We start from the raw sequence: 27,997 nt of genomic DNA, 5'->3' as shown, positions 1-27,997 counted from the left end.
ACTCAAGCCAAGTGTCTGCCGGGTGCGACAAGGAGCTAGCAGTCTCCAGTGCAAGGGAGGGACAGGTAAGATGCAGAGCCTGTCCTGAAGGGGCTCCGGCCAGGGCCCGGGCAGACAGGTAAGGCAGCTCCAAAAGTGTTATTTTGAAAGTGTTTGGAATAATATCAGCGTTGTTAGAATAAAAGTTTGCACCTAAGGTGATGATTTTATTTTTTAACGATTTATTTATTTACTTATTTGAAAGAGAGAAAGAGAGATGTTCCATTCACTGGTCGTGCTGGGGGGCCAGCCTGAGACAGAAGCCAGGACTCCACCTGGGTCTCCCACATGGAGGAGGAGAACTCGAGTGCTCTGGGCTGCCTCCCAGCAGTGTTAGCCAGGGAGCTGGATGGAAAGCGGAGGAGCCAGGACTCTGGGTGGGTGGCAGTCTGCTGCACAGCACCCGCCCGAAGGTGGCGACCTTAAACGTTCCTATCTTGCTGGGTCTTCGAAAGCCTCTTTTCCTCCTGGTCCCAGCAGACGCCTACAACGCTGGAGCAATTGGGAAAAACGGAGCAGCGCCCCAGGCTTTTCCCAGAGTCCTCCGCACGGCGAAGCCGGGGGCGGGCCCCCCACCGAGCCAGGTGGGCGGGCTTTCACTCTTGCTGATTCACCTTTTGCCTGGACCAGCTCCTGTGTGCCCGCTCCGCCGGAAGGCTTCTGAGGAGTCAGACCTGCTTCTCCCCCTGCAGGCACGGGGCCTCAGCGGGAAGTGGGGGGAGTGCGGGGCGGGGTGGGGGCAGCCTCCCTGCTCTGCCGCTTTCAGCGAATCCACGAGGAAGCACCGTGGTCATGAGACCTGTGGCATCCGGAGTTTCTGGTCTGTGAAGCTTTGTAAGTCAGAACAAGGCCTCTCAGAACCTACGGGGCTGCAAGGGGCCTGGGAAGTCGCCTGGTCCCGGCTCATGGCTTTAGAACCGTCATAAGAGAGGGTGACCCTGCATCCTCGCGGGCCAGGGCAGTCCTGGCTCACACGTGTTTTTTGAGTGTAAATGTCCACCAGGACTCTTGCACTCTCAACAGTGTCCCAGTCTGCACACATTATAGGGTCATCCACACCCCACCCTCAGAGAAAAGAAAGGTATGAATCGTGGAAAGCAGAGGAAAAGGAGAATTAAAGGGAAGACACATTTAGATATCAAAGTATTTAGAAAGAAGCATTTAAATATGAAAATAAGAATGATCTTAGCACATCAAACTTCTTTCAGGGATTCTGTTACTAAAGTACATTCTCTCTCATGAATTTTTCCTTGTAAAGATAAAATATACCCTTTTTTAAAAAAAGGTTTATTTTATTTATTTGAAAGGCAGAGTGAAAGAAAAAGAGATCTTCCATTTGCTGGTTCACTCCCAAATGGACACAGCACCTGGGGCTGGGAGGGGCTGGGCCAGGCTGAAGCCGGGAGCCTGAAACTCCATCCAGGTCTCCCGCAGGACTGGGGAACTGTAAAGTTGTCTGCGTGGAGACTGTTACCAGAGGTGGCCGGATCAGAGGCCCTTGCCTTCATGCGAGACGTGAGACAGAGTAGCCGTGAGCGAGGCAGAGGGCTTAGGAGGCCAGGCGGGCACCTCAGCAAGGAACCAAAGCCCAGGCGGCATGCAGACTGCAGCAGCGTGACAGCGTCTGGCCACTGCTTCTCCTAGTCCCTCCCCTTCCTGGACACGGCTGGGTGGAGGGGTTTCTGGGCGAGGGATTGGTGAAGTTCCTCAGGGGCTTTATCAGCACAGTGTTAGGGAAGGGTCCCCCAGGCTGCCCTGGGGGAGGGTTGGGACCCTCCTGATAATTGGCCGATTTGGGCAAGACTTGAAGAGCAAATGCTGGGCTGCTTCTGAGGCTTGCTTCTCTGTTTCTTCCCACATTCAGCTGCAGGAAATTCCGCTTCCTCAGCCCCTCTCACACCCATAGGCTAGCGTCTACCTTCCTACCAACGATCCAGCGTCCCCCCCCCACCTGTCAATTTCTTTCTCACATGCCTAAGAAAGGTGTGCAAATTATAAGTGCACAACCTGACGCACTTTCACATGAGCTTATCTATATAATACTATGTAACATCTATAGAATAAGCACCAAGATCAACAAGTCGCAGTTCAAGACCCCAGAAGCCACCCATGTGTCCCCTCCCCATACGTCCTTAGCCCAAAGCCCTGTTTTTTTCCCCACCATCTGCTTGGTGTAGAACTCTGGGTGAACCCAGCACTCATGGAGTTTTACTAACATGTGAACTAGGGGCTGGCGTGTGGCTGAGCAGGTTAAGCTGCTGCCTGCCATGCCAGCATCCCATATCGGAGCGCCAGTTCAAATCCCAGCTGCTCTGTGTGGGGAGCAGCCTGGACTGGACTGAGTTACTGGAATTAAGACTTATTCTATGCATCTGCTCTCCCACAATAAGGCGCTGGGAGAGGAGAAAACAGCTTCTACCCAGCTGCCTCCAGTTCAGCCAATAAACAGCAGGACCTGCTCCTGATTGGAGGAGAGCAGCGTACTCGGCGTGTGGGCAGCCGAGTTGGGATTGGCGGAGGAGGACTATAAAGGAGGAGAGAGCCGGCATGCACCAGGAACATCTAAGGGGAACATCTATCTGAATAACACCTGTGCAGCCCCCGAGAGAGCCGGCCGGCGGTGTGCCGCTCCCCTGCGGAAGTGGGGAAAGCGGCCAGGGGGAACCGCCCTTCCACGGAGGTGGAAGGGATAGTAGCCAACCCGGGAAGAACCAGCAGCAAACCCGGGGAGGGCCGAGCAGACGAAAGAACAGCGCAGGGTTCAGTGTTGCTCCTCCGCGAAGAGGGGGAGCGACATAATGGTGCCGTGACTCGGATATGAAGCCTAGGCAGGGTTTAGTGTCGTTCCTCCACGAAGAGGGGGAGCGACACTCTGCTTCTGATCCAGCTCCTTGCTAATGTGTCTGGGAAGGCAGCAGAGGATGGCCTAAGTACTCGGGCCCCTGCATCCACATGGGAGACCAAGTCTTTGCATTCACTGGGCGAGTGAACCGGTGTACGGAAGATCTCTCTGTCTCTCCTTTTCTCTTTGTAACTCTGCCTTTCAAATAAAAAATAAATAAGTCTTTACCAAAAAAAAAAAAAGCAAATTCATATTGCAAATATTTACAGAGTAGGATATTTCGCATAAAAACATCCAGATTTTTTTCTGTTTCTTTTTAAAAATATGTGAGGAATCCTTGTCGTGAAGGAAATGTTCTGTACGTGGCCTGAATCCAGTGTTCATAGCCCGGCTATGACATTTCACGCGAGTTTTGCGAGGGGAGGAACTAGCCACACTTCTGATCCAGCTCCCTACTGATGCACCTGGGAAAGCAGCGGAAGATGGCCCAAGTACTTGGGCCCCTGCATGCACATGGGAGACCTGGAAGAAGCTCTAGATTCCTGGCTTTGGCCTGGCATTGCCCTGGTCGTTGTGGCTATCTGGGGAGTGAACCGGCAAATAGAAGACCTCTCTCTTTCTCTCTCTCTCTTTCTATCCTTCTCTCTCTGTAACTCTGCCTTTCAAATAAAAGTAAATCCTTTTTAAAAAAAAAATCTAAAAAGCTGACAATAAAAGTAAAAATTCTCCTCCCTCTCCCTCTTGGCAGTATATACCCTGAGTATTTCTGCACGCCATCTTTGATGTGGCAGTCTGTGCTGCGCATTTAACCAGTCGCCCTTTGCACGCCATGGGTTCCACAGCATTTGGCAGAGTCGAAGCAGTTACACTTCCCTTGTCTCCTGGGGCTTTCCTCCCAAAGGAAACAGCTCAGGTTTGCCCTTTCCTTTATGTTAGGGCCTCATTTTGTACATGGTAGTCCCTGTCTGAAGGCCAATTTCTTGTAGCAGTATCTTTTTTTCTCTAGGTTTTAGGATATTTTGCTATTTTTTGCATTTTACTCTGTTTGCATATGATGCAGGATTGCAGGATTTTTTTTAAAGGCTAGGAAACACCAAGGACTTCAGAAAGGTTGGAGCACATTCTCTAAATCAAGGAGACCAGGGAACCCAGGATGAGACCAGATTTTGGTGAACTTTAGTTTCTGTGTCCTCTCACTTGTAGTGATGTTGTCCGATCTGTGTGCAGGTGTTCCAGGGTGTACTGGAGCACCACGGATGCCCGCAAGCGCTGTGTGTACACGTGCAAGATAGTGGAGTGCTGCCCCCCCGCTCGTGGAACCAGACATCAACAGCACCGTTGAGCACGATGAAAACAGGACCATAGCCCACAGCCCCGCGTCGTCTACAGGTTAGTCTGCACTAGGGCGGGACCGGAACTCAATCTTTGGAAGGACACTGGATTGAAAGATGGGAGAGAAGTCATTTACTTGAAAGGTTTTGTTTGAGTCTAGTTTGGCATTTACCTAATAGCTGGCTTGTTATTGGTTCTTTGGTTTGATTTTAATTGGACTTTTTTGGTGAAGAGTTTTTATTCCCTACCACAGAAAGTTCATCTAAAGAGAGTCAAAACACAGTGGAAAATACAAGTCCTCTGTCACCAGACCGACCTGCACACTCGCAAGCCTCTGGCTCCTGTTACTATCATGTAATCTCCAAAGTCCCCAGGATTCGAGCACCCAGTTACTCTCCAACACAGAGATCCCCTGGCTGCCGGCCGTTGCCTTCTGCAGGTAAAGGACGTCATTCACCTACTTGACCCAAGAAAGGCAGCCTCAAGGTTAATATGTAATTCTTTCAGTCAACTTTATCTCTTGCTAACTTGAAAGCATAGATTTTCAGTTATCTGTAAATATCTGCAGTTAAGACATTGAAACCAATGACTTCCCCCATTTGTTTCATCTGTGATAGACTTGATTCTGTTCTCTCTTGTTCAGGAAGTCCTACCCCAACAACTCATGAAATCGTCACGGTGGGTGATCCTTTACTCTCCTCTGGACTTCGAAGCATTGGCTCCAGGCGTCACAGTACTTCCTCCTTGTCACCCCAGCGATCCAAACTCCGCATCATGTCTCCCATGCGAGCCGGGAACACTTACTCCAGGAATAGTGCTTCCTCAGTCTCCAGCACGGGGACCGCTGCAGACCTCGGGTCCAGTGCCAAGGCAGCTGACCATGTCTTAGGGTCACTGAACTCAAGCACTAATTTGGGGCCAAACACGCCCTCTTCAAATTTGCAAAGGACAGTGGTTACTGTGGGTACTAAAACCAGTCCCTTGGATGGAGCTTCACCGTTAGAAGTGAAGCATCCCAGTGCTTCAGACGTGACGTCCAAGAGCTCCTCTTTAAAAGGAGAGAAGACCAAAGTGCTGAGTTCCAAGAATTCAGAGGGATGTGCACACAACATGGCTTACCCAGGGATTCCTAAACTGGCCCCGCAGGTTCATAACACCGTATCTGGAGAACTGAATGTTAACAAAGTCAGCACTTTTGCCGAACCCTCTTCAGTGCCGTTTTCTTCTAAAGAGGCCCTCTCCTTCTCACAGCTACATTCAAGAGGGCAAAGGAATGATAGAGACCAACACACAGATTCTACTCAGTCAGCAAACCCCTCCCCAGATGACAGTAATGATGTCAAAACCTTGAAGCTTTCTGGAATGGGCAACAGATCATCTGTTTCCAGTGAACATGTGGGGTCCAGTTCCAGAGACAGGAGACAGAAAGGGAAAAAATCTTGCAAAGAAACTTTCAAAGAAAAGCACTCCAGTAAGTCATTTTTGGAACCTGGTCAGGTGGCAACTGATGAGGAAGGAAATCTAAAGCCAGAGTTTGCTGATGAGGTTTTGACTCCTGAGTTTATGGGGCCTCGGCCATGTAACAATGTTTCTGCCAAGAAAATTGGAGAGAAAGTCCTTTCTATCCCAGGAGTTCCCAAAGCTTCATCCATGCAAGTAGAAGGACCTGCCAAAGAGTTACAGGCACCCCGGAAACGCACAAAGTAACACTGACACCTCTGAAAATGGAAAGTGAGAATCAGTCCAAAAACACCTTGAAAGACGGTAGTCCTGCTTCCCCTTTGCAAAGAGAGTCAGCATCTCCCACAGAGCCACTTGCAGCCTCTGAAAGTCCAGGAGATGGCCCAGTGGCCCAGCCAAGCCCCAACAATACCTTATCTCAGGATTCTCAGAGTAACAACTATCAGAATCTTCCGGTACAGGACAGAAACCTCATGCTTCCAGACGGTCCCAAGCCTCAGGAGGATGGCTCCTTCAAGAGGAGGTACCCCAGCCGCAGTGCCCGCGCCCGATCTAACATGTTCTTTGGGCTCACTCCACTCTATGGAGTAAGATCCTATGGCGAGGAAGACATTCCGTTCTACAGCAGCTCGGTGGGGAAGAAACGAGGCAAGAGATCAGCCGAAGGACAGGTGGACGGGGCCGATGACCTAAGCACTTCAGATGAGGACGACTTATACTATTACAACTTCACCAGGACGGTGATTTCATCCGGTGGAGAGGAGCGGCTGGCGTCCCATAATTTATTCCGAGAGGAGGAGCAGTGCGATCTTCCAAAGATTTCACAGTTGGATGGTGTTGATGACGGGACAGAGAGTGATACTAGTGTTACAGCCACAACAAGGAAAAGCAGCCAGATTCCGAAAAGAAGTGGGAAAGAAAATGGAACCGAGAACTTAAAAGATTGACCAACCTGAAGATGCTGGAGAAAAAGAACATGTCATCAAGGGTTCCGTTGGCCACAAAAATGAGCCCAAGATGGATAACTGCCACTCAGTCAGTCGAGTCAAAACCCAGGGCCAGGATTCCTTGGAAGCCCAGCTCAGCTCACTGGAGTCAAGCCGCAGAGTCCACACAAGCACCCCATCAGACAAAAATTTACTGGACACCTATAATACTGAGCTGCTCAAGTCCGACTCGGACAATAACAATAGCGACGACTGTGGCAACATCCTGCCTTCAGACATCATGGACTTTGTGCTAAAGAACACTCCGTCCATGCAGGCTCTGGGGGAGAGCCCAGAGTCGTCTTCGTCAGAACTCCTGAATCTTAGCGAAGGGCTGGGCCTCGACAGTAATCGCGAAAAGGACATGGGTCTTTTTGAAGTCTTTTCCCAGCAGCTGCCAACGACGGAACCCGTGGACAGTAGTGTCTCCTCCTCCATCTCGGCGGAGGAGCAGTTTGAGTTGCCTTTGGAGTTACCATCTGACCTCTCTGTCCTGACCACCCGGAGTCCCACTGTCCCTAGCCAGAATCCCAGCAGGCTAGCGGTAATGTCAGACTCAGGGGAGAAGAGAGTGACCATCACAGAAAAGTCCGTAGCCTCCTCTGAAGGTGAGCCGGCACTGCTGAGCCCAGGGGTGGAGCCTACTCCCGAAGGCCACATGACTCCTGATCACTTTATCCAAGGACACATGGATGCAGACCACATCTCCAGCCCCCCTTGCGGTTCTGTGGAGCAAGGTCATGGCAACAATCAGGATTTAACTAGAAACAGTAGCACCCCTGGCCTACAGGTACCTGTTTCCCCTACTGTTCCCATCCAGAACCAGAAGTATGTGCCCAATTCTACTGATAGTCCTGGCCCATCTCAGATTTCTAACGCAGCTGTCCAGACCACTCCACCCCACCTGAAACCAGCCACTGAGAAACTCATTGTTGTTAACCAGAACATGCAACCACTTTATGCTCTCCAAACTCTTCCAAATGGAGTGACCCAAAAGATTCAGTTGACCTCTTCTGTTAGCTCTACACCCAGTGTGATGGAGACAAATACTTCAGTACTGGGGCCCATGGGAAGTGGTCTCACCCTAACCACAGGACTAAATCCAAGCTTGTCAACTTCTCAATCTCTGTTCCCTCCTCCTAGCAAAGGATTGTTCCCCATGCCTCATCACCAGCACTTACATTCCTTCCCTGCAGCTACTCAAAGTAGTTTCCCACCCAGCATCAGCAGTTCTCCTTCAGGCCTCCTCATTGGGGTTCAGCCTCCTCCAGATCCCCAACTTTTGGTTTCAGAAGCCAGCCAGAGGACAGACCTCAGTACCACAGTAGCCACTCCATCCTCTGGACTCAAGAAAAGACCCATATCTCATCTGCAGACCCGAAAGAATAAAAAACTTGCACCCTCTAGTACCCCTTCAAACATTGCCCCCTCCGATGTGGTTTCTAATATGACACTGATTAACTTCACACCCTCCCAGCTTTCAAATCATCCCAACCTGGTAGATTTGGGCTCACTTAATACTTCATCTCACCGAACCGTCCCCAACATCATAAAAAGGTCTAAATCTGGCATCATGTATTTTGAACAGGCACCCCTGGTACCACAGAGTGTGGGAGGAACTGCTGCCACGGTGGTGGGCACATCAACCATAAGCCAGGATGCCGGCCACCTCACGTCGGGGCCTGCGTCTGGCTTGGCCTCCAGTTCCTCCGTCTTGAACGTTGTATCCATGCAAACCACAACTGCCCCTACCAGTAGCACATCAGTTCCAGGACATGTCACCTTAACCAATCCCAGGTTGCTTGGGACCCCCGATATTGGCTCAATAAGCAATCTTTTAATCAAAGCTAGCCAGCAGAACCTGGGAAGTCAGGACCAGCCTGTGACTTTAGCACCGAATTCAGGAGTATTTTCCCAGCTGGGGACGTCGCAGACTCCCTCCAGTGCTGCCGTGCCAGCAGCATCGAGCATCTGTGTGCTCCCCTCGACGCAGACCGCAGGCGCAACAGCTGCTTCACCCTCTGGGGACGCCGAAGAACACTATCGGCTTCAGCACGTGAACCAGCTCCTTGCCAGCAAAGCAGGGCTTCTCTCTTCCCAGCGTGACCTTGATTCTGCTTCAGGGACCCAGGCGTCCAGCTTCACCCAGACAGCGGATGCTCCCAACAGTGTGGGACTGGAGCAGAACAAGGCTCTGTCCTCAGCTATGCAAGCCAGCTCAGCCAGCTCAGCCTCTCCCGGAGGCTCTCCACCCTCTGGACAGCAGTCAGCAAGCCCCTCAGGGCCAGCTCCCACTAAACCCAAACCAAAAATCAAACGGATTCAGCTGCCTCTGGACAAAGGGACTGGCAAGAAGCACAAAGTTTCCCATTTGCGGACCAGTTCTTCTGAAGCACACATTCCAGACCAAGAAGCCAACACAGCACCCCTGGCCTCTGTCACAGGGTGAGCAAGGCAGACGGTAGCTCTGCTGGGGCAGGGGGCTGCAGGCTCTGCTTGAGAGGCTGCTGTCCTTTTTGGGAGGGACCATCCTCTGTTCAAGTTGCATTTAGGGAATTTGGGGGGGTTGACTTTGATTTTTCTTTTTTTTCCTCCCAGTGGTGATCTATGAAGCAAAATTTAGTTCCATCCATGAGCAGGTTATCTCAGATAGAACCACACTTTAAAAAAAAAAAAAAAAAGATCTATTCACTTGAAAGAATTACAGAGAGAGAGAGAGAGATCTTCCATCTCTTGGTTCCCTCCCCAAATGGCCACAATGGCTAGGGCTGGACCAGGCCAAAACCAGGCGCCTGGAACTCCATCCAGGTCTCCCACATGGGCTGTAGGGGCCCAAGGACTTGGAGCCATTCTCCACTTCTTTCCCAGATGCATTAGCAAGGAGCTGGATTGGAAGTAGATTGACCAGGACTTGAACCAGCGCTCATATGGATGCTGGCATTGCAGGCAGCAGCTTAACCCACTGTGCCACAACACTGGCCCCAGAACCACACTTCTAATTACTCTTTGCTCTGATTTCAAACGGTGCTGCTGTTTGCTCCTTTTGTTTATTTGTGGAGGTTTTGTTGTTGAGCCTCAGGATCCCAGGGAGTGACTGTTTCCATTTGGAGGGCAAAGCTCCTTGTTGTGAATCCCTTTGAGTCCTTTTTAAACACTGACACTGAAGTATAACATGCATGAAGTATAACACTTAAAACACACCAGTGAATCTTTGCAGATATATGCACTCATGTAACCACTGTTCGGACCAAAATACAGGAACATTTCTGGCAGTACAGTAGGCTCCTTGTGCTTTCTACCATTATCTGGCTTTTATGACTGTTGGTTAGTTTGACAGCTCGCAGATTTGATCAGGTCCTGGAAGAGTCCTGTAGGCCGACCTGTGCGTGCACGTGGCAGTGAGTTTCTGTTGAAACGACACAAATGACTGTGTTGCAGGACTCCAGGAGCCGAGGCCGAGCAGCAGGGCACAGCCAGTGTGGAGGAGCCATCACAAAAGGAGTGTGGGCAGCCCACAGGGTAAGCTGGAGGATTAGCTCTCCGAGAGGAAGCCCTCACTTGCGTCCACCTCATTTACAAAACCCTTCCTGACTTGCAGTGATTTTTGTTGTATTGCCAAAGCTTTCTAAATGGAAGTCATACAGGCTTTGTGGGGAGCTTGCACAGAGCTCTTTAAATAATAGGTAACGGCTCCCCGTTGGTGTCGCTCTGCTCCCCACAGGTGACTTGCTCAGAGTGTATTGGATCTGTACAGATAGACATTAAGAGAAACACGGCTGCATGCACTGTCTGCACTTGGCTTTTTCACCTATCGAGTGCTCTCGGGAGCGTCTTCCTATGCCAGTGCCTGGAGACGCCCTGCACTTTCAATGGCTGCCTGCAGGATTAGGCGTGGGTCTGTAGGAATTTATTTAACTAGTAGGTTTGATGTCAGTCGGTACACATTTGGGTTGTTTTAGCATTTGAGTGAAAACTGATGGTGGCTTTACAGGTTCAAGCAATTTACTTTTATTTAGTAAAACCACCTCACTTCCATAGGAACTGTGTAGAACTGCTTTTGACAAGTGTCCTTTCATTCTCTCCTAATACTAAGGGTATGAGGGCACAGTCTACAGCTTCAGGAGCAGAAACTTAAATGTCACTTTTTCAGGAAAGAATCGCATAAAGATGGCTTTATTTTATGTGCCACAGTACAGTAGTGTGGTGGTGGCCGTCCAGCAGGTGCTGCACAAAGCACCGTGTGGCCGCAGTCTGGCGCTGGTTTTATGTAAGTGGCACAGCTGCGTGGCAGATCCCAGGGAGGTTCAAGGTCTGAGTGGGAGAACCAGCTGGTGCCGCGTCTCACGCTTGGGTTTTTGTTTGTTTCATTCAGGCAAGTGGCTGCTCTTCCAGAGGCTCAGGCTGCACAAAATCCAGCAGCAAACGAGCAAGAAAATACAGGTATGTGAGTGAGTAACGGGTTCGAATCAGAGAATTTCAAAGCTAAAAGTGCTATCAGAATCACCAACTTCACCTCCTGATTTTCTAGATTACACACACACGCACACACACACTCGTGCATGCACACACACACACGCACACACACAGTCTGAGCTCCAAGGCTGTTGAGACTCAGGGCACCTCTCTGCTGGTGTGGGGCTCGCCCACTGTGTGCTCGGGGACCGGCTGCCAGTTGAAGGACAGAACAGTGCGTTAGATACTCTGCTGTTCTAATGGCAGCGAGACTGAAATAGCCAGTGACAGCCTGGCTTCATCCGTCAGTTTTACTAAAAGAAACCAAGAATCGTTTTCATTTTCATCAGGTACTCAGATTTTGGTTACAACACCAAAATCTGCAGGGCACTTTCTGTCTCTCCTAATAAATCTGATCAGGAAACAGCTGATGACTTCAAAATTAAGAGAGTTCTGGATAAAAGCCTTGCCCAGCTCTGTAGAGGGGACATCCCAAAAGAGAGTAATCGGGTGAAGAAATGCTTCGGCCCAGGATCTGGGATGTTCCCACAGGTGCTGAGCTGCCAGCTCCTTGGAGGGGTGGCATGTCTGCTTATGTAAGACAGCAGTGAGGGGCGGTGATTGGTAGTGCCGGCTCCGGAGCCAGATGGCTTGGAACCCTCTAGCATCACATGTATTGGCTGAATGAACTTGGCCTGAGTTACCTCTGTCTGTCTCAGTTTCCTCATCTTTAAAACAGAGATTACAGGGCAGGCATTTGGCCTAGTTGTTAAGTCGCCAGTTAGGATGGATGCCTGTGTCCCAGCTGCTAACTCTGGCTTCCTGCTAATGCAGACCCTGGGAGCCAGTGGTGATGGCTCAAGTAATGGGGTTCCTGCCACCCGTGTGGGAGACCTGGATTGAGTTCTCAGCTCCTGGCTTCAGCCTGGCCGATTCCTGGCCATTGCAATATTTGGGGAGTAAACCAGTGGATGGGAGTTCTCTCCGTCTCTCTCCCTCTGCCTTTCAAATAAGTAAAGCATTTGAAAAATAAATTATGCTAATCCAAGGTTCAGCCAACTTAAAAATTTTTAATAAATAAAATGGAGATAATAACTACTACACTGGCTTGTTGTAAGGTTTATAGGAATTAATTTATCTGAAGTTCCTATGAGAGTGTCTCATAGACATACTAAGTACTTCATACAAATTACTACTTCTCTCCCACCCACCCACCCACCCTGTTGAGGGCCTTTATTTATTGAAAAACTACCAAATTGTTACAACAGAAACTGCCATAGACACAGCCTAACTTTGTGTGCAAGGAAATGCCCTGTGAGCCTCTCCAGCTATGGCTTAGAGCAGGCTCTGTGAGCCTCAGTTTTGCTCTCTGTCAGTGGAATAAAAACGCCAGCTACGGAATGGCCTGGCGCCTGGTGATGGTAAGCACAGAGGACTCGCACACAGGTGCGCAAGAAGCTGTGTTAGTGCAACCACTTTGGCGCTGGTCTTCCCCCTTACAGAGCCTAAGACAGCGGAAGACGAGGAAAGCAATTTCAGCTCTCCACTGATGCTGTGGCTGCAGCAGGAACAAAAGCGGAAGGAAAGCATTGCTGAGAAAAAGCCCAAGAAAGGCCGCGTTTTTGAAATTTCCAGTGATGATGGCTTTCAGATCTGTGCAGAGAGTATAGAAGGTGAGTGGGTTCGCGGAGGCCCCGCTCCAGCTCCACGGCACTCTCCCTCAGGCTGATCGAGCTGGCCAGTTTTCTGAAGCTGGACACACGGAGGGTACTTGGGAAGAATATACATTTTCCTATCCCTGAGACATTTGTCTTGTTGGAGAACCATCCATCACTTGTGTGAAAGGTTAGTCATAAGCATCGTAGGTTTTAGATGGCACACGTCTTAGCAGAGCACATGTGAACTCTGCTAAGTTCTCCCTCCAGCCTTGTCTCTGCCACTTCCTTGTGTCCCATCAAGTCCGTGCTCTCCCTCCTGGGTGCCTTCACCCACATTCTTCCCTCTGCCTGGAGTCCTCTCCCTGCCTCCTGCCCGCACCTCCAACCTGGGAAACTCCAGCTGCCCCTTCAAGATCCAGCTCAGAGAGGCCGCTGCTGTGGTGCAGTAGGTTAAGCCTCCACCTGCAGCGCTGACATCCCATTTGGGCACCAGTTTGAGTCCTGGGTACTCAAAGGCCAATCCAGCTCCCTGCTAATGGCCTGGGAAGGCAGTGGAAGATGACCCAAATACTTAGACCCATGTGGGAGACCCGGAGGAAGTTCCTGGCTTCTGGTTCTGGATCGCCCCAGCTCTGGCCGTTGTGGCCGTTTTGGGGATGAACCAGAAGATGGAAGATTCTCTGTCTCTCTCTCTCCCTCTCTCTGTAACTCTGCTTCGCAAGTTAAAAAATAAATCTTAAAAAAAAAAAAAAGGCAGCCCAGAAGAATTTCTTGACCTTCTGAGGCAGAGGAGCACTCCCCTCCCCTCTTTCAATTCTTCCTTCTTTCAGGTGTTCTGCACAGCTCACAATTTGCTTTAGGAATGTTTTGACTTCTGTGTCCCACTCAATAGTGAACTCTTTAAGGGCTGGCATTGTACTCTCTTATTCATCTTTGTATCCCAAGCTTGCTGGTGTTCTGTGGGGAGCAACTCGGACTAGACTATTACTGGAATTAAGACTTATTCTATGCATCTGCTCTCCCACAATATGGCACTGGGAGAGGAGGAAACAGCTTCTACACAGCTTCCTCCAGTTCAACCAATAAGCAGCAGGACCTGCTCCTGATTGGAGGAGAGCAGCGTACTCGGCGTGTGGGTAGCAGAGTTGGGATTGGTGGAAGAGGACTATAAAGGAGGAGAGAGACAACATGCACCAGGAACATCTATCTGAAGGAACACCTGAGCAGCCCCCGAGAGAGCCGGCCGGCGGTGTGCCGCTCCCCCGCGGAAGTGGGGAAAGTGGCAGGGGGGCCCGCCCCTCCACAGAGGTGGAGGGGTCGGTAGCCAACCCAGGAAGAACCAGCAGCAAACCCGGGAAGGGCCGAGCAGACAAAAGAACAGCGCAGGGTCCTGTGTCGTTCCTCCGCGAAGAGGGAGAGCGACAGTGTTCATTAATCCTTGAAGGACTAGTCCATGTTCTCCAGGCTGTAGTTACTGTACAGTTCAGCAGAGAGAAAGGTGGTGGCTGCATTATGGATGTCCAAAAAACCTCCGAAGGTTAATAGTGTAGACATCCTATCAAAGGAGATATGAGAATTTGAGTTGGGCAGAGAGGAATAGGGAAGGCTTTCTAAAAAGAAGGAATAAGCAAGGTTGGAAAGACTGGAGTGCATTGCTGAGGTTTGGAATAATGTCAGGTGGGAAGGTGAAATCCTCATCAGACAGTAATGAAAGAAAAAATTGGAAAGGTGGATTAGGCATAGATTTTGAAGGGCTTTCAGGGCCAAGCCACAAGGCCTCTCAAAATTTGGAGGAGTAGAATAAAAGCAGGATTTTAAGGGCCGCATTCTGGTGCAACAGGTTAGGCTGCAGCTTGTGACCCCAGCATCCCATACGTGTGCCAGTTCAAGTTCCAGCTGCCACACTTCCAGTGGAAGATGGCCCTAGAGCTTGGGACCTGCTCCCCTGTGGGAGACTTGAATGGAGTTCCAGGCTCCTGGCTTCAGCCTGGCCCAGCTCCAGCTGTTGCAGCCATATGAGGATTCAACCAGTCAGTGGAAGATCTCTCTTTCTCTCTCTCCATGTCCCCCTCTCTCTGTAACTCTGCCTTTCAAATAAATAAATAAAATCTTAAAAAAAAAAAAAAAACAGAATTTCAGGAAGCTTAATGTAGTAGTACCCTTTAAGAAAAATTGAACTAGGGCCAGTTCTGTGGCGTAGTGGGCTAAGCCTCTGCCTGCAGTACCGGCATCCCATGTGGGCTCTGGTTCTTGTCCCAGCTACTCGTCTTCCGATCCAGCTCCCTGCTAATGCAGCTGGGAAAGCAGTAGAAGATATCCGAACTGCTTGGGCACCTGCATCCATGTGGAAGACCCAAAAGAAGCTCCTGACTCCTGGCTTTTACCTGGCTAAGCTCCAGCCATTGTGGCCACTTAGGGAGTGAACCAGCGGATGGAAGATGTCTCTCTGTCTCTCCTTCCCTCTCTTTGTAACTCTGCCTTTCAAATAAATAAATATTTTTAATGAAAATTTATTTATTTATTTGAAAGGCAGAATTAGAGAAGGAAAGAAAGAGATTTTTATCTGCTGATCACTTCCCAAGTGGGCACAACAGCTGGGACCGGGCCAGGCCAGAGCCAGGATCCAGGAGCTTCATCTGGACCTCCCATGCGGGTGGCAGGGCCCAGGACTTGGGCCGTCTTTGTTGCTTTCCCAGGTGCATTAGCAGAGAGCTGGATAGGAAGTGGAGCAGCTGGGACTCGAACATGCCCAGATGGGATGTGGTGTTGCAGGCAGCAGTTCAACCTGCTGCCCACAATTCCAATCACGTGTCTTCCTCTCTTTTAAAGGGACTATAAAAATCTAGCCCCGCTCCTTACTTTTACGATCTCCCCCAGAGTCCTGGCTAAATCGATAACACAAGTACCGTTTGGGTTAGGAGTACAGGGTGTAGGTTTGCGGCCCAGACCCCCAGCAGGGGATGGGAGTGCTTCAGGGTTTCAGCGGCACAAGTCTCCTTACTGCTCCTGTCTCCTCCAGCAGCCTTGTGCCTTCCAGACTCTCGCTTATGCCCTGAATTGATGAAACTGAGGAAAACAACACAGCCTTGTCGTAGGAGGGTGTGTGTTTGCGCATGGGGATTCCAAACACAGTGCTTCCGCACACCGGGTTTGAGAGATATCTGCACGAATGTTTTCCTGCCCACAGTTTTCTCTTCTCCCCTTACAGATGCCTGGAAGTCACTGACAGATAAAGTCCAGGAAGCGCGATCCAATGCCCGCCTCAAGCAGCTCTCGTTTGCCGGTAAAGGCTGGAGCTGTGATTTTGCGCCGCCTCGGGATGTTAGGGTAACTTGTTAGTCTAAGCCACAGACAAGACTCTACCAAAAAAAGTTCTTTCTAAAAATAATAGTATTATCAGAGCTTTGATTCATAATTCATATACCATATAGTCCATGGTTTGAAACACACAATTCAGGGTTTTTTAATATCTTCGCAGAGTTGTGCCACCCACCTTTTAATTCCAGAGCAGTTTTTGTATTTGTTACCCCTAACAGAAGCCCACACGCATTACCAGTCATTCCCCATCCCTAGCTCCTTGCAACCACAAATCTACTTTCTTTGTCTGTGGGTTTGCCTATCCTGGACATTCCTTATAAATCATACAATATGTGGCCTTTTGTAACTGGCTTCTTTCACTCAACCTAATGTTTTCAAGGTTACTTGAAAATTGTAAAATTGCATTAATTCTTTATTCCTTTTTATTGCCAAACATTACTCCATTGTGTCAACATATCACGTACTGCTTGTGCATTCACCAGCTGATCAGTATTTTGTTTTTTTTCTAGTCTTTGTTACAAATAATTGCTGTGAAGTTTTGATGTAGACATGGGTTCATTGCTCTCGGGTGTATGTCTAGGAGTGCAAGTGCTGTGTCACTTGGTAACTCTGTTCAACCTTTCCAGGAACTGCCAGAGAGTTTTTAGTTCAAAGTGGCTGCGCCCTTTCACATTCCCAGCAATGTATGAAGGTTCCAGTTTCTCCATATTCTTGCCAACACTTCTTACTGTCTTTTTTACTACGGACATCTTAGTGAATGTGAAATAGTGTCTCACTGCGGTTTTGTTATACCTTCTTTTTCTATTTTTACTTATTTATTTGAGAGACAGAGAGCTCCCATCTAGGGGTTCACTCCCCACATACCTTCAAGGGCTGGAGGTCAGGCAGGTACATATATTACTACTACAGCCGTCTCGGAGAGCAATGGAGCTGTAGCTCTCGGAATTTTCAGATCACATGCCTTTCCGTTCAACAGTTACACTTTTAAAATATTATCCTAGAGGTAGTCACAAAGTCATACATTGAACAAAAGTTCATTACCACATGTGGTAACAAAACACCTGGAAGCAACCCAAATGCTCCTCACTGGGGGAATTTAGAGAGAAGTGCAGAGTGAAGTCATTGAGAAGGCACGTTACAGCCACGTGCATCTGATGTGACCGTGAGTCCCCGCGGTGCTTCTGCGCCACAACCATAATGATGGCTGCCTCTGAGAAGTGGACCTGGGCGTTAGAATGGGCAGCTTTTGTTTATTGATGTGTATTTGTCTATATTTATGGGGCACAGTACAGTAATTTGAAACATGTATACAATGTATAACCAGGATAATTAGCATTTCCGGCTACCCGAGCATTAATCTTTTCTATGTGTTGAGAACCTTTGGATTCTTTTAGTTACTTTGAAATATATCCTAGATTATTGTAGACTATCGTTACTTTACCAGGCTGTAGAACACCAGAACCAATTCCTTCTATCTAACTATACAGAATAGGTGACTCTTACTTTACTTCTCTGTAGTGTTTCTGCGAGTATGTATTTATTTCATTTATAAGTTTAAAAGAACTAATTCAAATATATTATTTTTTAAAAAAACATTATTTATTTATTTATTTGAGAGGCAGAGTTACAGAGAGAGACAGAGAAAAGGGTCTTCCATCTGCTGGTTCCTCCTCAGATGGCCCCAATGCCCAGAGCTGGATCAGTAGGAAGCCAGGAGCTTCTTCCAGTCTCCCATGCAGGTGCAGGGGCCCAAGCACTTGGGCCATTTTCTACTGCTTTCCCAAGCCATAGGCAAAGTGCTGGATCAGAAGAAGAGCAGCCGGGACATGAATCAGCACCCATATGGGATGCCGGCACTGCAGGCAGAGGCTTAGCCTACTACACCACAGCACCAGCCCCAATATATTCCATTTTTAGCAGAACAGTTGGCAAATGCATTTTTTTTCTAAAGCTAGTGGCTAGTGTTCTCTGGGCTTCCCTGCCTCTTCCCCTCTCGTGCTGCCCAATCCCTGGGCTTGCACAGCCCCCCTCCCATGTGCTCACATCACACACAGTGGTTCATCCCCAACTGCTCTCCTACCAGAGTCCAGAGCAAACCAACTCCAGAACCCTCATCATTCACATCCTATTGATTCGACACCCAAAGTATGAGTTCTATCCCTTTCTCCTCTATTCTTCCTCAGGCCTAGCCCTGTAATATTAAAAAGCCACTTAAGTAGTCCTAGCAAATCTCCTGGGTTGCCAAAGATACCCAAGAGCTTCTTACTATTGCCTACTAGTTGGGGAAGAAAGTCCCAACCCTTAAGTGTTTGTTGTTGGTAAATGTTTATTGAACACCTGTAATATGCCTGACACCATGTTAAACACTCAGCATGGAGTGGGCATTGGCACGGTGGTTAAGACATAGCTTGGGATGTCTGGGTTCAAGTCCCAGTTTCACTTTTGATTCCAACTTTCTGCTAATATGCACCCTGGGAGGCAGCAAATGATGGCTTAAATACTTGGATCCCTGCCACCTGTGTGGAAGACTGAGCTTGAGTTCCTGGCTTCTGGATTTAGCCTGGCACAACCTGGCCTTTGTGGGCATTTTGGGAGTGAATCAGTGGATGGAAGATACCTCCCTCCCTCTCTTTCTCTGTGTGTGTGTGTGTCTCCGTCTCTCCCTCTGTCTGCCTTTCAAAATAACAAAGCACTCAGGATGTAATCACTGAGTAGAAGCAGACTGCACCCTGCATCTCTGAGGTTTCCAGTAGGTGGATCTTTTTCCAGGACCAGATCATATTTAACCTGACTTCATCTATCTGGCCCCAGTGTTCACCACTTTCCTCAAGATTGCTTTTTCTGCAGCTAGAGCCCACTATTTATTATTCCAGATCCAAGTCCTAAAGTGCAGCCCACAAATATGAACTGAGATCTCTGGGTTCAGAGGAAGAAAGGTGAATTTTTCACGTGCACCGCCGAGTAAGCATCTTCGCTTATTTCACACGTGTGTCCACATTAGCATCCCGTGGTTCACACAGGAACTGTGTCTTCTCTCAGAATCCTGAATTCCTTTCTAGACCCTGCTCAACATCACCTCTTTTCTTTAGTGCTTTTGACTGAAATTCTCCCCTGTGTCTACAGAAACCCCAAGCTTAACAGGTTTAAACAGTGAGATAATTCATCATTTAGCATGACAGGAAGTCCAGAGGTAGGACAGACACCTGGATTGATTTATGTGGGAATTCTCAGTGTCCTCAAAGACCTGAATTCTTTCCCTCTTTCCCCTCTGTTCTCCAGGAGATAGCTTCACGTTCAAGCTAATAGCAAATGGCTGCCGTACTCCCCAGGGTCACATTCTGCCACCACGTTGTTCAGAGAACAGGCAGGGCTTTTATCAAGCACAATTGGACGCCCCACATATCGTAGACCAGATGAAGCCCCATGTCCGTTTTAAGCTAGTCACCAGCAAGGGAACTAGAGTCCCAGGAATGGCTGAGACTGACCTGGGATGGAAGGGATGTTGGAGGTTCATGATAACGACCTCCCTGTTCCCCAGTCCAAAGCGGGTCAGTGTCCATCTCCAGTGCTTCCTTGTCCTTGCCCACGCACCCTTGTGTTCATATGGGTATTATGAGGAAGGTAACACGGGGAAGTGACACAGAGAGTGATAATGGTAGGTTGTTCATGGCGGGGAACCTCTTTTAGACGAGGCAGTCCAGAAGAGGAGCCTCCTGATGCCATGACATCGGAGCTTCGACTTGAGTGATGGTGAGAAGAAGCCTCGTGTACAGACCTAGAGCGGAAGTTCCCCCTGCAGAGGAAACAGTCCCAAGTGGGAATGCCTTTGTTGTGCTGGTTTAGTCTGTCTCTTCCATGGAACGGAAATTCCGTAAACACAGGAGCCCTGGGGTGGGTGCTGTGAGCTCAGCTTTGTGAGCTTTGCCTTCCTGTTAGCAACACAATACCTCATCTCACTGTCAGCCCTTCAGTGAACGTAGAACATTCAGCCTGCATATTGAGATGAACCGAGAGAATGTACTTGAAAATTCCTATGTTTTGCAGTGTTTTTCTACCCAAGAATCCACAACAGTGTAGAAAAATTCTTGGAGAAAAATCACTGTTCTTTAGAAAAAAAAGTTACTGCTATTGCCTTACGTAGCTTCAGCTCTTGCATTGTAGACTGATGTTAAGACTTTAGTGTTCTGATTGTACCAGAAGTTATGCTCCTAAGAATGTTGCCTATGTAAAGACTTAACCTTACTGTTTGCCATTGAAACCAAATTAACTCTTAGAAATTCTCTAAATGAAACAAAAACTCGGCATCTAATTGCAACTTTTCTCTTTTAACAAAAAAATTAGCCAAGACAAACAAAAACTTAAAATATGGACAAGCCGCCACCACCACCCGTGGAGCGGCAGGAGTCCCACCCCCTCGAGGCAGCTGCTGTTGATGCTGAAGCGCAGCACTGCGCCACTCCCCGCTGGCGGCCACGCCTCACTACCCAGGTGCCTTTGCTCCCACAGGTGTCAATGGTTTGAGGATGCTGGGGATTCTCCACGATGCAGTTGTGTTCCTGATTGAGCAGCTCTCTGGTGCCAAGCACTGTCGGAATTACAAATTCCGTTTCCACAAACCAGAGGAGGCCAATGAACCTCCCTTGAACCCTCATGGCTCAGCCAGGGCTGAAGTCCACCTGAGGCAAGTTGCATTCTTTTCTGTAAGGAGTTCGGGGCTCTGGTTTTATTATTTAATGTTACAGTTATTTTCCCACATAACCATTGAGATTTCTAATGCTAATGCCATCATTCTTTACTGCCTTAAAGCATTTCGCTAAATGGGTTTTAATCTTTTGGCTCCAGGAAGTCAGCATTTGACATGTTTAACTTCCTGGCTTCCAAACATCGGCAGCCTCCTGAATACAACCCCAATGATGAGGAAGAGGAGGAAGTGCAGCTGAAGTCAGCCCGGTGAGTCTGCCATGGGTGGGACCATTTCCTCCTGAACCAGGCTTTCCTAACACTTTGCAAGACCAACATACAGTCTAAGTAAGCAGCAGTGGCCAGCTGGTAAAATGCATATTTTCTTTAATAGTCTGTGGGCTTTGGGCATCCACCAGAGTCATCACAGGCAGAGAGCACTAGACAGGTAAACTCGCATATTAAAACTGGGCCGTGGGGCCAGTGCTGTGGCGCAATGGGTTAACGCCCTGGCCTGAAGCACCGGCATCCCATATGGGCGCCAGCTCAAGACCTGGCTGCTCCGCTTCCAATCCAGCTCTCTGCTATGGCCTGGGAACGCAGTGGAGGGTGGCCCAAGTCCATGGGACCCTGCACCAGCGTGGGAGACCCGGAGGAAGCTCCTGGCTCCTGGCTTTGGATCAGCGCAACTCCAGCCGTTGTGGCTAATTGGGGTGTGAACCAGCAGATGGAAGACCTCTCTCTCTCTCTATCTGTGTAACTCTAACTTTCAAATAAACAAATAAATCTTAAAAAAAAAAATGAAAGAAAAGAAAAGAAAAACTGGGCCGTGCAGCAGGCATCGTGGCACAGCAGCAAGTTAAGCCACTGTTTGGGATGCCTGGGGCCAAGCTCCACCTCCACTTGCAATCCAGCTTCCTCCTCTTGTGCCTGGGAGGTAGCAGATGATGGCCTAAGTCCTTGGGTCCCTGTTGTCCGTGTGGAGACCCGGGTTGAATTCTTGGTTCCTAGCTTGGGAGTGGACTAGCAGATAGAAGATCTCTCTCTCTCTTTCTCTGTCTATTCCCCTTTCTCTGTCACTGCCTCTCAAATAAGTAATAATTAATGAATAAAACTTTTTAAAATGGGCCTCACTGTATAAGGCACTTGTTATGATTGGTATTGAACAAAGAGTGTATTCATATTCCCTGGAAGCCTTCAATCCAAGACTCAAAGCTTTATTTCCTGAATGGAATTCATCAATACTATGTTTCGTCTCTTAGGAGGGCAACTAGCATGGATCTGCCAATGCCCATGCGTTTCCGGCACTTAAAAAAGACTTCTAAGGAAGCGGTTGGTGTCTACAGGTATGGCTAAAATTCTAGAAAGAATTCTAGAAAGTTAATGCATTTCCAAAATAATGTGGAACCATATGCTGGAGTGACCTCCGTCAGTCACTCAGGTTTTTATAGAAGTTACTCCTTAAACCTGATATCTCGGGACTCTTCCAACTCCTTATGTTGAACAAGTAAACATTAAATATTGGTAATTCTTGTGAGCTACAGAGGGAAGAAATCTTCTGTCTTTGGCCATTTGTTAGAACAATGAATATATACAAGCCAGGTGTGTCCAAAATTTTTTCCCCTCAGTAGTCTGTCCATCTGGGAAACCAGCAGACTTAAGGAATGTGTCAGTAATTCTGTATTCACACAGTTGCACTTGCCAAGTTTATGCCTCATTCCACTTCCGTCTTTACGTCCCAGGTCTCCCATTCACGGCCGTGGGCTTTTCTGTAAGAGAAACATTGATGCAGGAGAGATGGTGATTGAGTATGCCGGCAACGTCATCCGCTCCATCCAGACCGACAAGCGAGAGAAGTATTACGACAGCAAGGTGGGCCTCCCACTGCCGCCCTCCCAGCTCTTCTGTTCGCTGTAGAAAGGGGCCATCAACCCTCAGTATGAGTCCCAGATCCGAAAGAAATAGCCTGTGCATCGATGCAAAGACTTCCTGGCTTTTTTTTTACATTTTCACCTCTTTGACATTTTTAATGGGACCAGTGAAAGTCTGGAATCCAGTCGGAGGATTAGTACACAAAGATGCCCTTGGAAGGTTTGTCTGAGTGATTCCCAGGATCGGAAGTGCACAGCTCCCATGTTTTAGGTGTCTCTTTCCTGCAGAGCCATTAAGGAACTACAGTCTAGTGCTTGTACTCTGGGCATTCCTCATGGAGACGTCCTGAGAGATGGGAATTGGGAGACACCTGGAGGTTTTACTGGAAGAAACTGTGTTCACCCGTGGTCAGAGGTGACATCAGGAGGAGGCTGGGACTCGGGCTCACTAGGCCTGGGCTCTGAGAAGTAACCAGTTCTTGTTTCTGTGCAGGGCATCGGCTGCTACATGTTCCGCATCGACGACTCGGAGGTGGTGGACGCCACCATGCACGGAAACGCTGCCCGCTTCATCAACCACTCGTGCGAGCCCAACTGCTACTCTCGGGTCATCAACATCGACGGGCAGAAGCACATTGTCATCTTCGCCATGCGCAAGATCTACCGAGGGGAGGAGCTCACCTACGACTACAAGTTCCCCATTGAGGACGCCAGCAACAAGCTGCCCTGCAACTGTGGCGCCAAGAAATGCCGCAAGTTCCTCAACTGAGGCTGCTCCGGCCCCCGGCGCCAGAGCGCCAGGACCTACAGCCAGCCACGGCAGCGAGGAGCTCCAGGATGGACTGAGTGGGCACCACCGAGGGGCCTGAGCGCCCTGCCGCCCCATAGTCGCGCTGCACGAGAGCTGGCAGTCCTGGAGAGAGAGGAGGTGTCGAAGAAAAGATCCACGATCAGCCTTCTCCTGGGGCCCCTCTGGGAGATGGGGTCCTGAGCAGACTCGCCTGGGAGGAGCCTAGGGAGGGGTAGTTACGTGGGGAGCCTGGGCCCACGCTCTCCCCGGAGAGAAATGGCTAGCCTCGCCTCAGCCCTTTCCCGCGCTGCAGGGGGCTAGGCTCTGTTGGACGCCTGCTGGGCCGCCAGCCAGGCACCGCCCTGGGCCGCCTGGGAGCAAGCAGAGAAGCTCTGGCGGTTTTCCCTGCCCTCCTCCACGTGGTTGGGAAGCAGAATTCCCAGCACCTCTGGTGTCCAAAGGCTGTCTTGGGGTTGTTGCCAATTCCTTTGCAAATACTGAGCCCTGGGCTGTAAGGGGGAGTGTCACCCCAGCGCCTTGTCTCAGCCAATCCTCTCCCTGACAGTAGGAGCCGCTGCCCTCTCTCGGTCCTCCCTTCACTCGGCCTCCTTCCTCTGCCCTGTCCTCCATCCCACTGCTTTCCCATTCTTCTTTCTGGGCGGTAGGGGGTGGGCTCCCTGCTCAAGGGCACTGCCTGCTGGGCATAGGATGTGCCGTCAGAAAGTCCCCTGACCTTGGGAGCACTCCAGGTGGGGAGGTGGACAGGAGCCAGTGGCCATAACCAGACAGAATTTGGAGTCATGTCCGTGAAGCTCCTGTGAGAGTTCTGGGGAAGTATATGTAGCATGATTTTTTTTAGAAGAAGAAAAAGATTATTTAAATAGGATTTGAATCATGCCACACCCAGAATATCACCACCGGGATGCGCCCTGGGCCCCGTTCCTAGGCCAGGTTCCTTTCTTTGCCCCTTGCCAAGACATAGGAAGACTCCATTCATAAACGGTCAGTGTCCGGTTGAAGGCAGAACACTAATCCGATTTCAAGGCCCTAAACTTGGGGACTAGACCACCCTGTGTGGAGGGGACTCTGCCGCCTGTGCGAGATCCATGGATAAAGTCAATTCCATGACACTACTGCCGTGGTGACTCCCTGGGACGCGGTCAGAACAGCAGCAAACGTTTCTTCTCTCCCTTCCCCCGAGACAGTGTCCTGAACCTGTTAAATTAAGTCATTGGATTTTACTCTGTTCTGTTTACAGTTTACTATTTAAGGTTTTATAAATGTAAATATATTTTGTATATTTTTCTATGAGAAGCACTTCATAGGGAGAAGCACTTATGACAAGGCTATTTTTTAAAACCGCGGTATTATCCTAATTTAAAAGAAGATCGGTTTTTAATAATTTTTTATTTTCATAGGATGAAGTTAGAGAAAATACTCAGCTGTACACACAAAGTCTGGTTTCCCTGCCCGACCCCTCCCCCTGGAAGGTGTCCTCTCCGTCGTTTCACGTGTAGCTAGTCTGTGCCCGTCCGCTCTTTGACAATACACGGAGAAGGAAGGCCACCCAGCTGCACTGGGCCACTCCCCTCCTTCCCCGTGGAGGCTCCTCCCAAGGCTGCAGTATAGGACCCGGCTACAGCACTTCCTGCTCCTCCTCCCTCTCCTCCTCCTCCTCCTCCTCCTCCCAGAACTGTCTCCCTCCTCTCCTGCTCGGCCCCAGAGCGGCGGGAGGTGATGCGCACCTTCCTCAGCTCTCCTCCGGCAGAGTCCGCAGCCGCCCCGTGGACGGCACCTGCCAGCCTCCATCGCCATCTGCCTCTTTAGGTCGCCTCCTTTCCGTCCCCTCCGCCCACCACGCCCTCCTTCCTGCAAAGCACCCGCTGATCCCCGCGTGCCCTCTTTGGGGCAGCCCTCTTTGGGGCAGCCCGTTGAAACTGAAGCACAGTCTGACCACTCACGATAAAGCAGATCTGCCTCCGCCTCCGCCACAGGGCTCAGAGCAGTGTAGTCCAAGGAGAGGGTGGGGCGCCCTTTCCTCGCCGCGGGAAGTCATGCCTAGGGAAGTCTAGCAAAGCAATACGACTCGGCCCAGCACTCTCTGCCCCCAGGACTCGTGGCTCTGCTGTGCCTTCCATCCTGGGCTCCTTTGCTTCTGTGACCTTAAGAACTTTCGCCTGGTGGCTTTGCTGGAACATTGTCACTGTGTCCACTGTCATGCAGGGAGCCCAGCACTGTGGCCAGGATGGCAGAGGCTTCCTCGTCACCATGGAGAAGTGCCAGCAGGGGACTGGGGAAAGCACTCGACCCAGACCTCCCCTCCCCGTCCTGTTGCCCGTGAACAAGACGCAGTGGCCCGAGGGGCTCCACTCGTGTCTGCTTTCCTTTATTATTGCACTGTGTGAGGTTTTTTTGTAAATCCTTGTATTCCTATTTTTTTTAAAGAAAAAAAAAACTTAAGCTGTGTTTGTTACTGAAACGATTAATGCACTGATGGGTCATGAATTCACCTTGAGAAAGACCCAAGGCCAGTCAGGGGTGGGGGGAACTCAGCTAAATAGACCTAGTGACTGCCCTCCTAGGCCGCGCTGTACTGTGAGCCCCCCCTCGTTCTCTTCCTCCAACCCCGAACCCCGAGGACAGGGGAGGAACCACATCTGTCCTTCTCCTGCCAGCAGCAGCTGGTTTGCCTTGCCTTTCCACCCCCGACCATCAACCACAGAAATGAGAAATTGCTCTTTCAGCTCAGCCTTGAGTCCATTGCCAAAAATTTCAGCACACCTGCCAGCAACTTGGGGGATGAGCTAAGGCTTCCCCCCGCAGAGGGGAAGAAGGCAAGGATGGCGTAGCTGTCTCCAGAACGTGTCTGAGTCTGTTTGGAAAGTGACCGAGGAATCCCCGCACAAAAGTGCAGACGGAGGAATCGCGGTGGGTCGTTCCCAAGAATCCCCCAAGGGGCATCCCAGATCCCTAAGGAGTAACAGCTGCAAACCTGGTCAGTTCTCAGTGAGAGCCAGCTCACGTTCGCTTTGCTGCTAGAACCTGTTGTGGCTGCATTTCCTGGTGGCCAGTGACAACTGCGTGACCAGAAGAGCTGCGTGGCGCCGCCGCCCCTTCGGCCGGAACCCGGTCCCTTGGCTCCCTCCGTGGCTGCCCACCACCCCAGCACAGCCCCTCCTGTTTTTAGACCAATAACAAGAGTTAAGGGGGAAGCCTTGGCAGCTAGAAGTTCTCAACCAAGACTCCTTGGCCGGGACCCAGTCCACCACCCTGCTCACCTCCGTCTCACCCCCGGCCAATGCAGTGAGCACCATGCAGCAACCTTGATTCAAAAACAAACAAACAAACAAAAACAAAAAAAGAAAAAATGCAACAACACACGAAAAACAAAAAAAAAATCTTTTAATGAATGTATCTTTCTAAAGGACTGGCGTTCAATCAAATATCTGAAAATACTAAAGGTCAAAACCTTGTCAGATGTTAACTTTTAAGTTTGATTTGGGATTTTTCTTTTTAATCGAGATCAAGTTGTCCTTGTTTTTGTTTTAAAGGAAAAGCGGGTCATCGCAAAGGGCTGGGTGTCATTCTGTGTTTCATTCCCTTCATTTTAAAGCAATACAAGGGTATTGAGCAGATGGTTCTGATACCAGTCAAGTCTCTCACTCTGAAAACTTGCAACCTTTTCTGTTTGTTTTGGTTTTCAAATAAATATAAATATGATATATATAGGAACTAATATAGTAATGTACCATGTAACAAAGCCTAGTTCAGTCCATGGCTTCTAATTCTCTTAACACTATAGATAAGGATTGTGTTCCAGTTGCTAGTAGCGGCAGGAAAATGTCAGGCTAGCCTTCCTCTGGTCCCCGAGACGGGGGACTCAGACCACAGGGGGATGGGAAGCGAGGCCGTCCCCGGGACCAGAGAGAGATGCAGAAATGGTGTCACCTGGATTTTTTTCTGCCCTTGAATGTTGCCAGTCGGTACCTGTATCCTTGTTTCTGTTTCTGCCATGAATGTCGGGGTTTCCACCTGCACTTAGGGGACAGTTGTGTTCTGTGCTTTCCTGGTGTCCTGCTCTGAGGTAACTCTAGTTCTGTCTCTCAACCAAGAAAACAGACTCGTGCTGTTTCTTTCCTTGAACTTTACCAGTCTCTCTAGTAAACACAGGTAGCTGAATAATCGTTTCAAGAGCTCAACAGATGACAAGCTTCTTTTCTAGAAATAAGACATTTCTTGACAACTTTATCATGTATAACAGATCTTTTGTTTTGTTATTTTTTTCCTTGTGTTCTTCCAAGCTTCTGGTTAGAGAAAAAGAGAAAAAAAAAAAAGGGCAAATGTGTCTAAAGTCCATCAGTGTTAACTCCCTGTGACAGGGACGAAGGAGAATACTTTAATAGTTCAAAAAATAATAATGCTGAAAGCTCTCTACGAAAGACTGAATGTAAAAGTAAACGTGTACATACTTGTAAAAAAAAGGAGTTTTTAAACATGTTTATTTTCTATGCACTTTTTTTTATTTAAGTGATAGTTTAATTAATAAACATGTCAAGTTTATTGCTGCA

General features: G+C 49.3%; 1 protein-coding gene across 2 annotated transcripts; it reads left to right on the top strand.

The window, feature by feature from the left end:
• LOC100339782 (histone-lysine N-methyltransferase 2A) lies at positions 1 to 27,997 on the top strand. 2 transcript variants are annotated; one of them, XM_070047172.1, is made up of 13 exons: positions 1 to 118; positions 4,109 to 4,270; positions 4,467 to 4,652; positions 4,857 to 9,105; positions 10,099 to 10,179; positions 11,033 to 11,100; positions 12,615 to 12,785; positions 15,979 to 16,053; positions 20,595 to 20,769; positions 20,931 to 21,038; positions 22,031 to 22,114; positions 22,511 to 22,640; positions 23,133 to 27,997. In XM_070047172.1, exons 4-13 carry the CDS (start codon positions 6,692 to 6,694, stop codon positions 23,406 to 23,408), a joined length of 3,582 nt encoding a protein of 1,193 aa, XP_069903273.1. In that variant the 5' UTR covers positions 1 to 118; positions 4,109 to 4,270; positions 4,467 to 4,652; positions 4,857 to 6,691; the 3' UTR covers positions 23,409 to 27,997. The 2 variants fall into 2 exon arrangements, with proteins under 2 accessions (XP_069903273.1, XP_069903275.1); XM_070047174.1 differs by lacking the exons at positions 1 to 118; positions 15,979 to 16,053 and having other exon boundaries at positions 3,971 to 4,270.

Source organism: Oryctolagus cuniculus, chromosome 1, assembly GCF_964237555.1.
Source record: "Oryctolagus cuniculus chromosome 1, mOryCun1.1, whole genome shotgun sequence".
Taxonomy (NCBI): Eukaryota; Metazoa; Chordata; class Mammalia; order Lagomorpha; family Leporidae; genus Oryctolagus; species Oryctolagus cuniculus.
Note: the sequence above shows the minus strand (reverse complement) of the source record. Positions and strands in the feature narration are given on the sequence as shown.

What these genes read in the sequence shown, in the direction of transcription:
- LOC100339782 (XM_070047172.1), top strand. Translation starts at nt 6,692, where the DNA reads ATGGATAACTGCCACTCAGTCAGTCGAGTCAAAACCCAGGGCCAGGAT. An exon ending in CAAGCAGCTCTCGTTTGCCG is followed by an intron (nt 16,054 to 20,594) that starts GTAAAGGCTGGA and finishes TTGCTCCCACAG; the next exon opens with GTGTCAATGGTTTGAGGATG. An exon ending in AGGGCTGAAGTCCACCTGAG is followed by an intron (nt 20,770 to 20,930) that starts GCAAGTTGCATT and finishes TTTTGGCTCCAG; the next exon opens with GAAGTCAGCATTTGACATGT.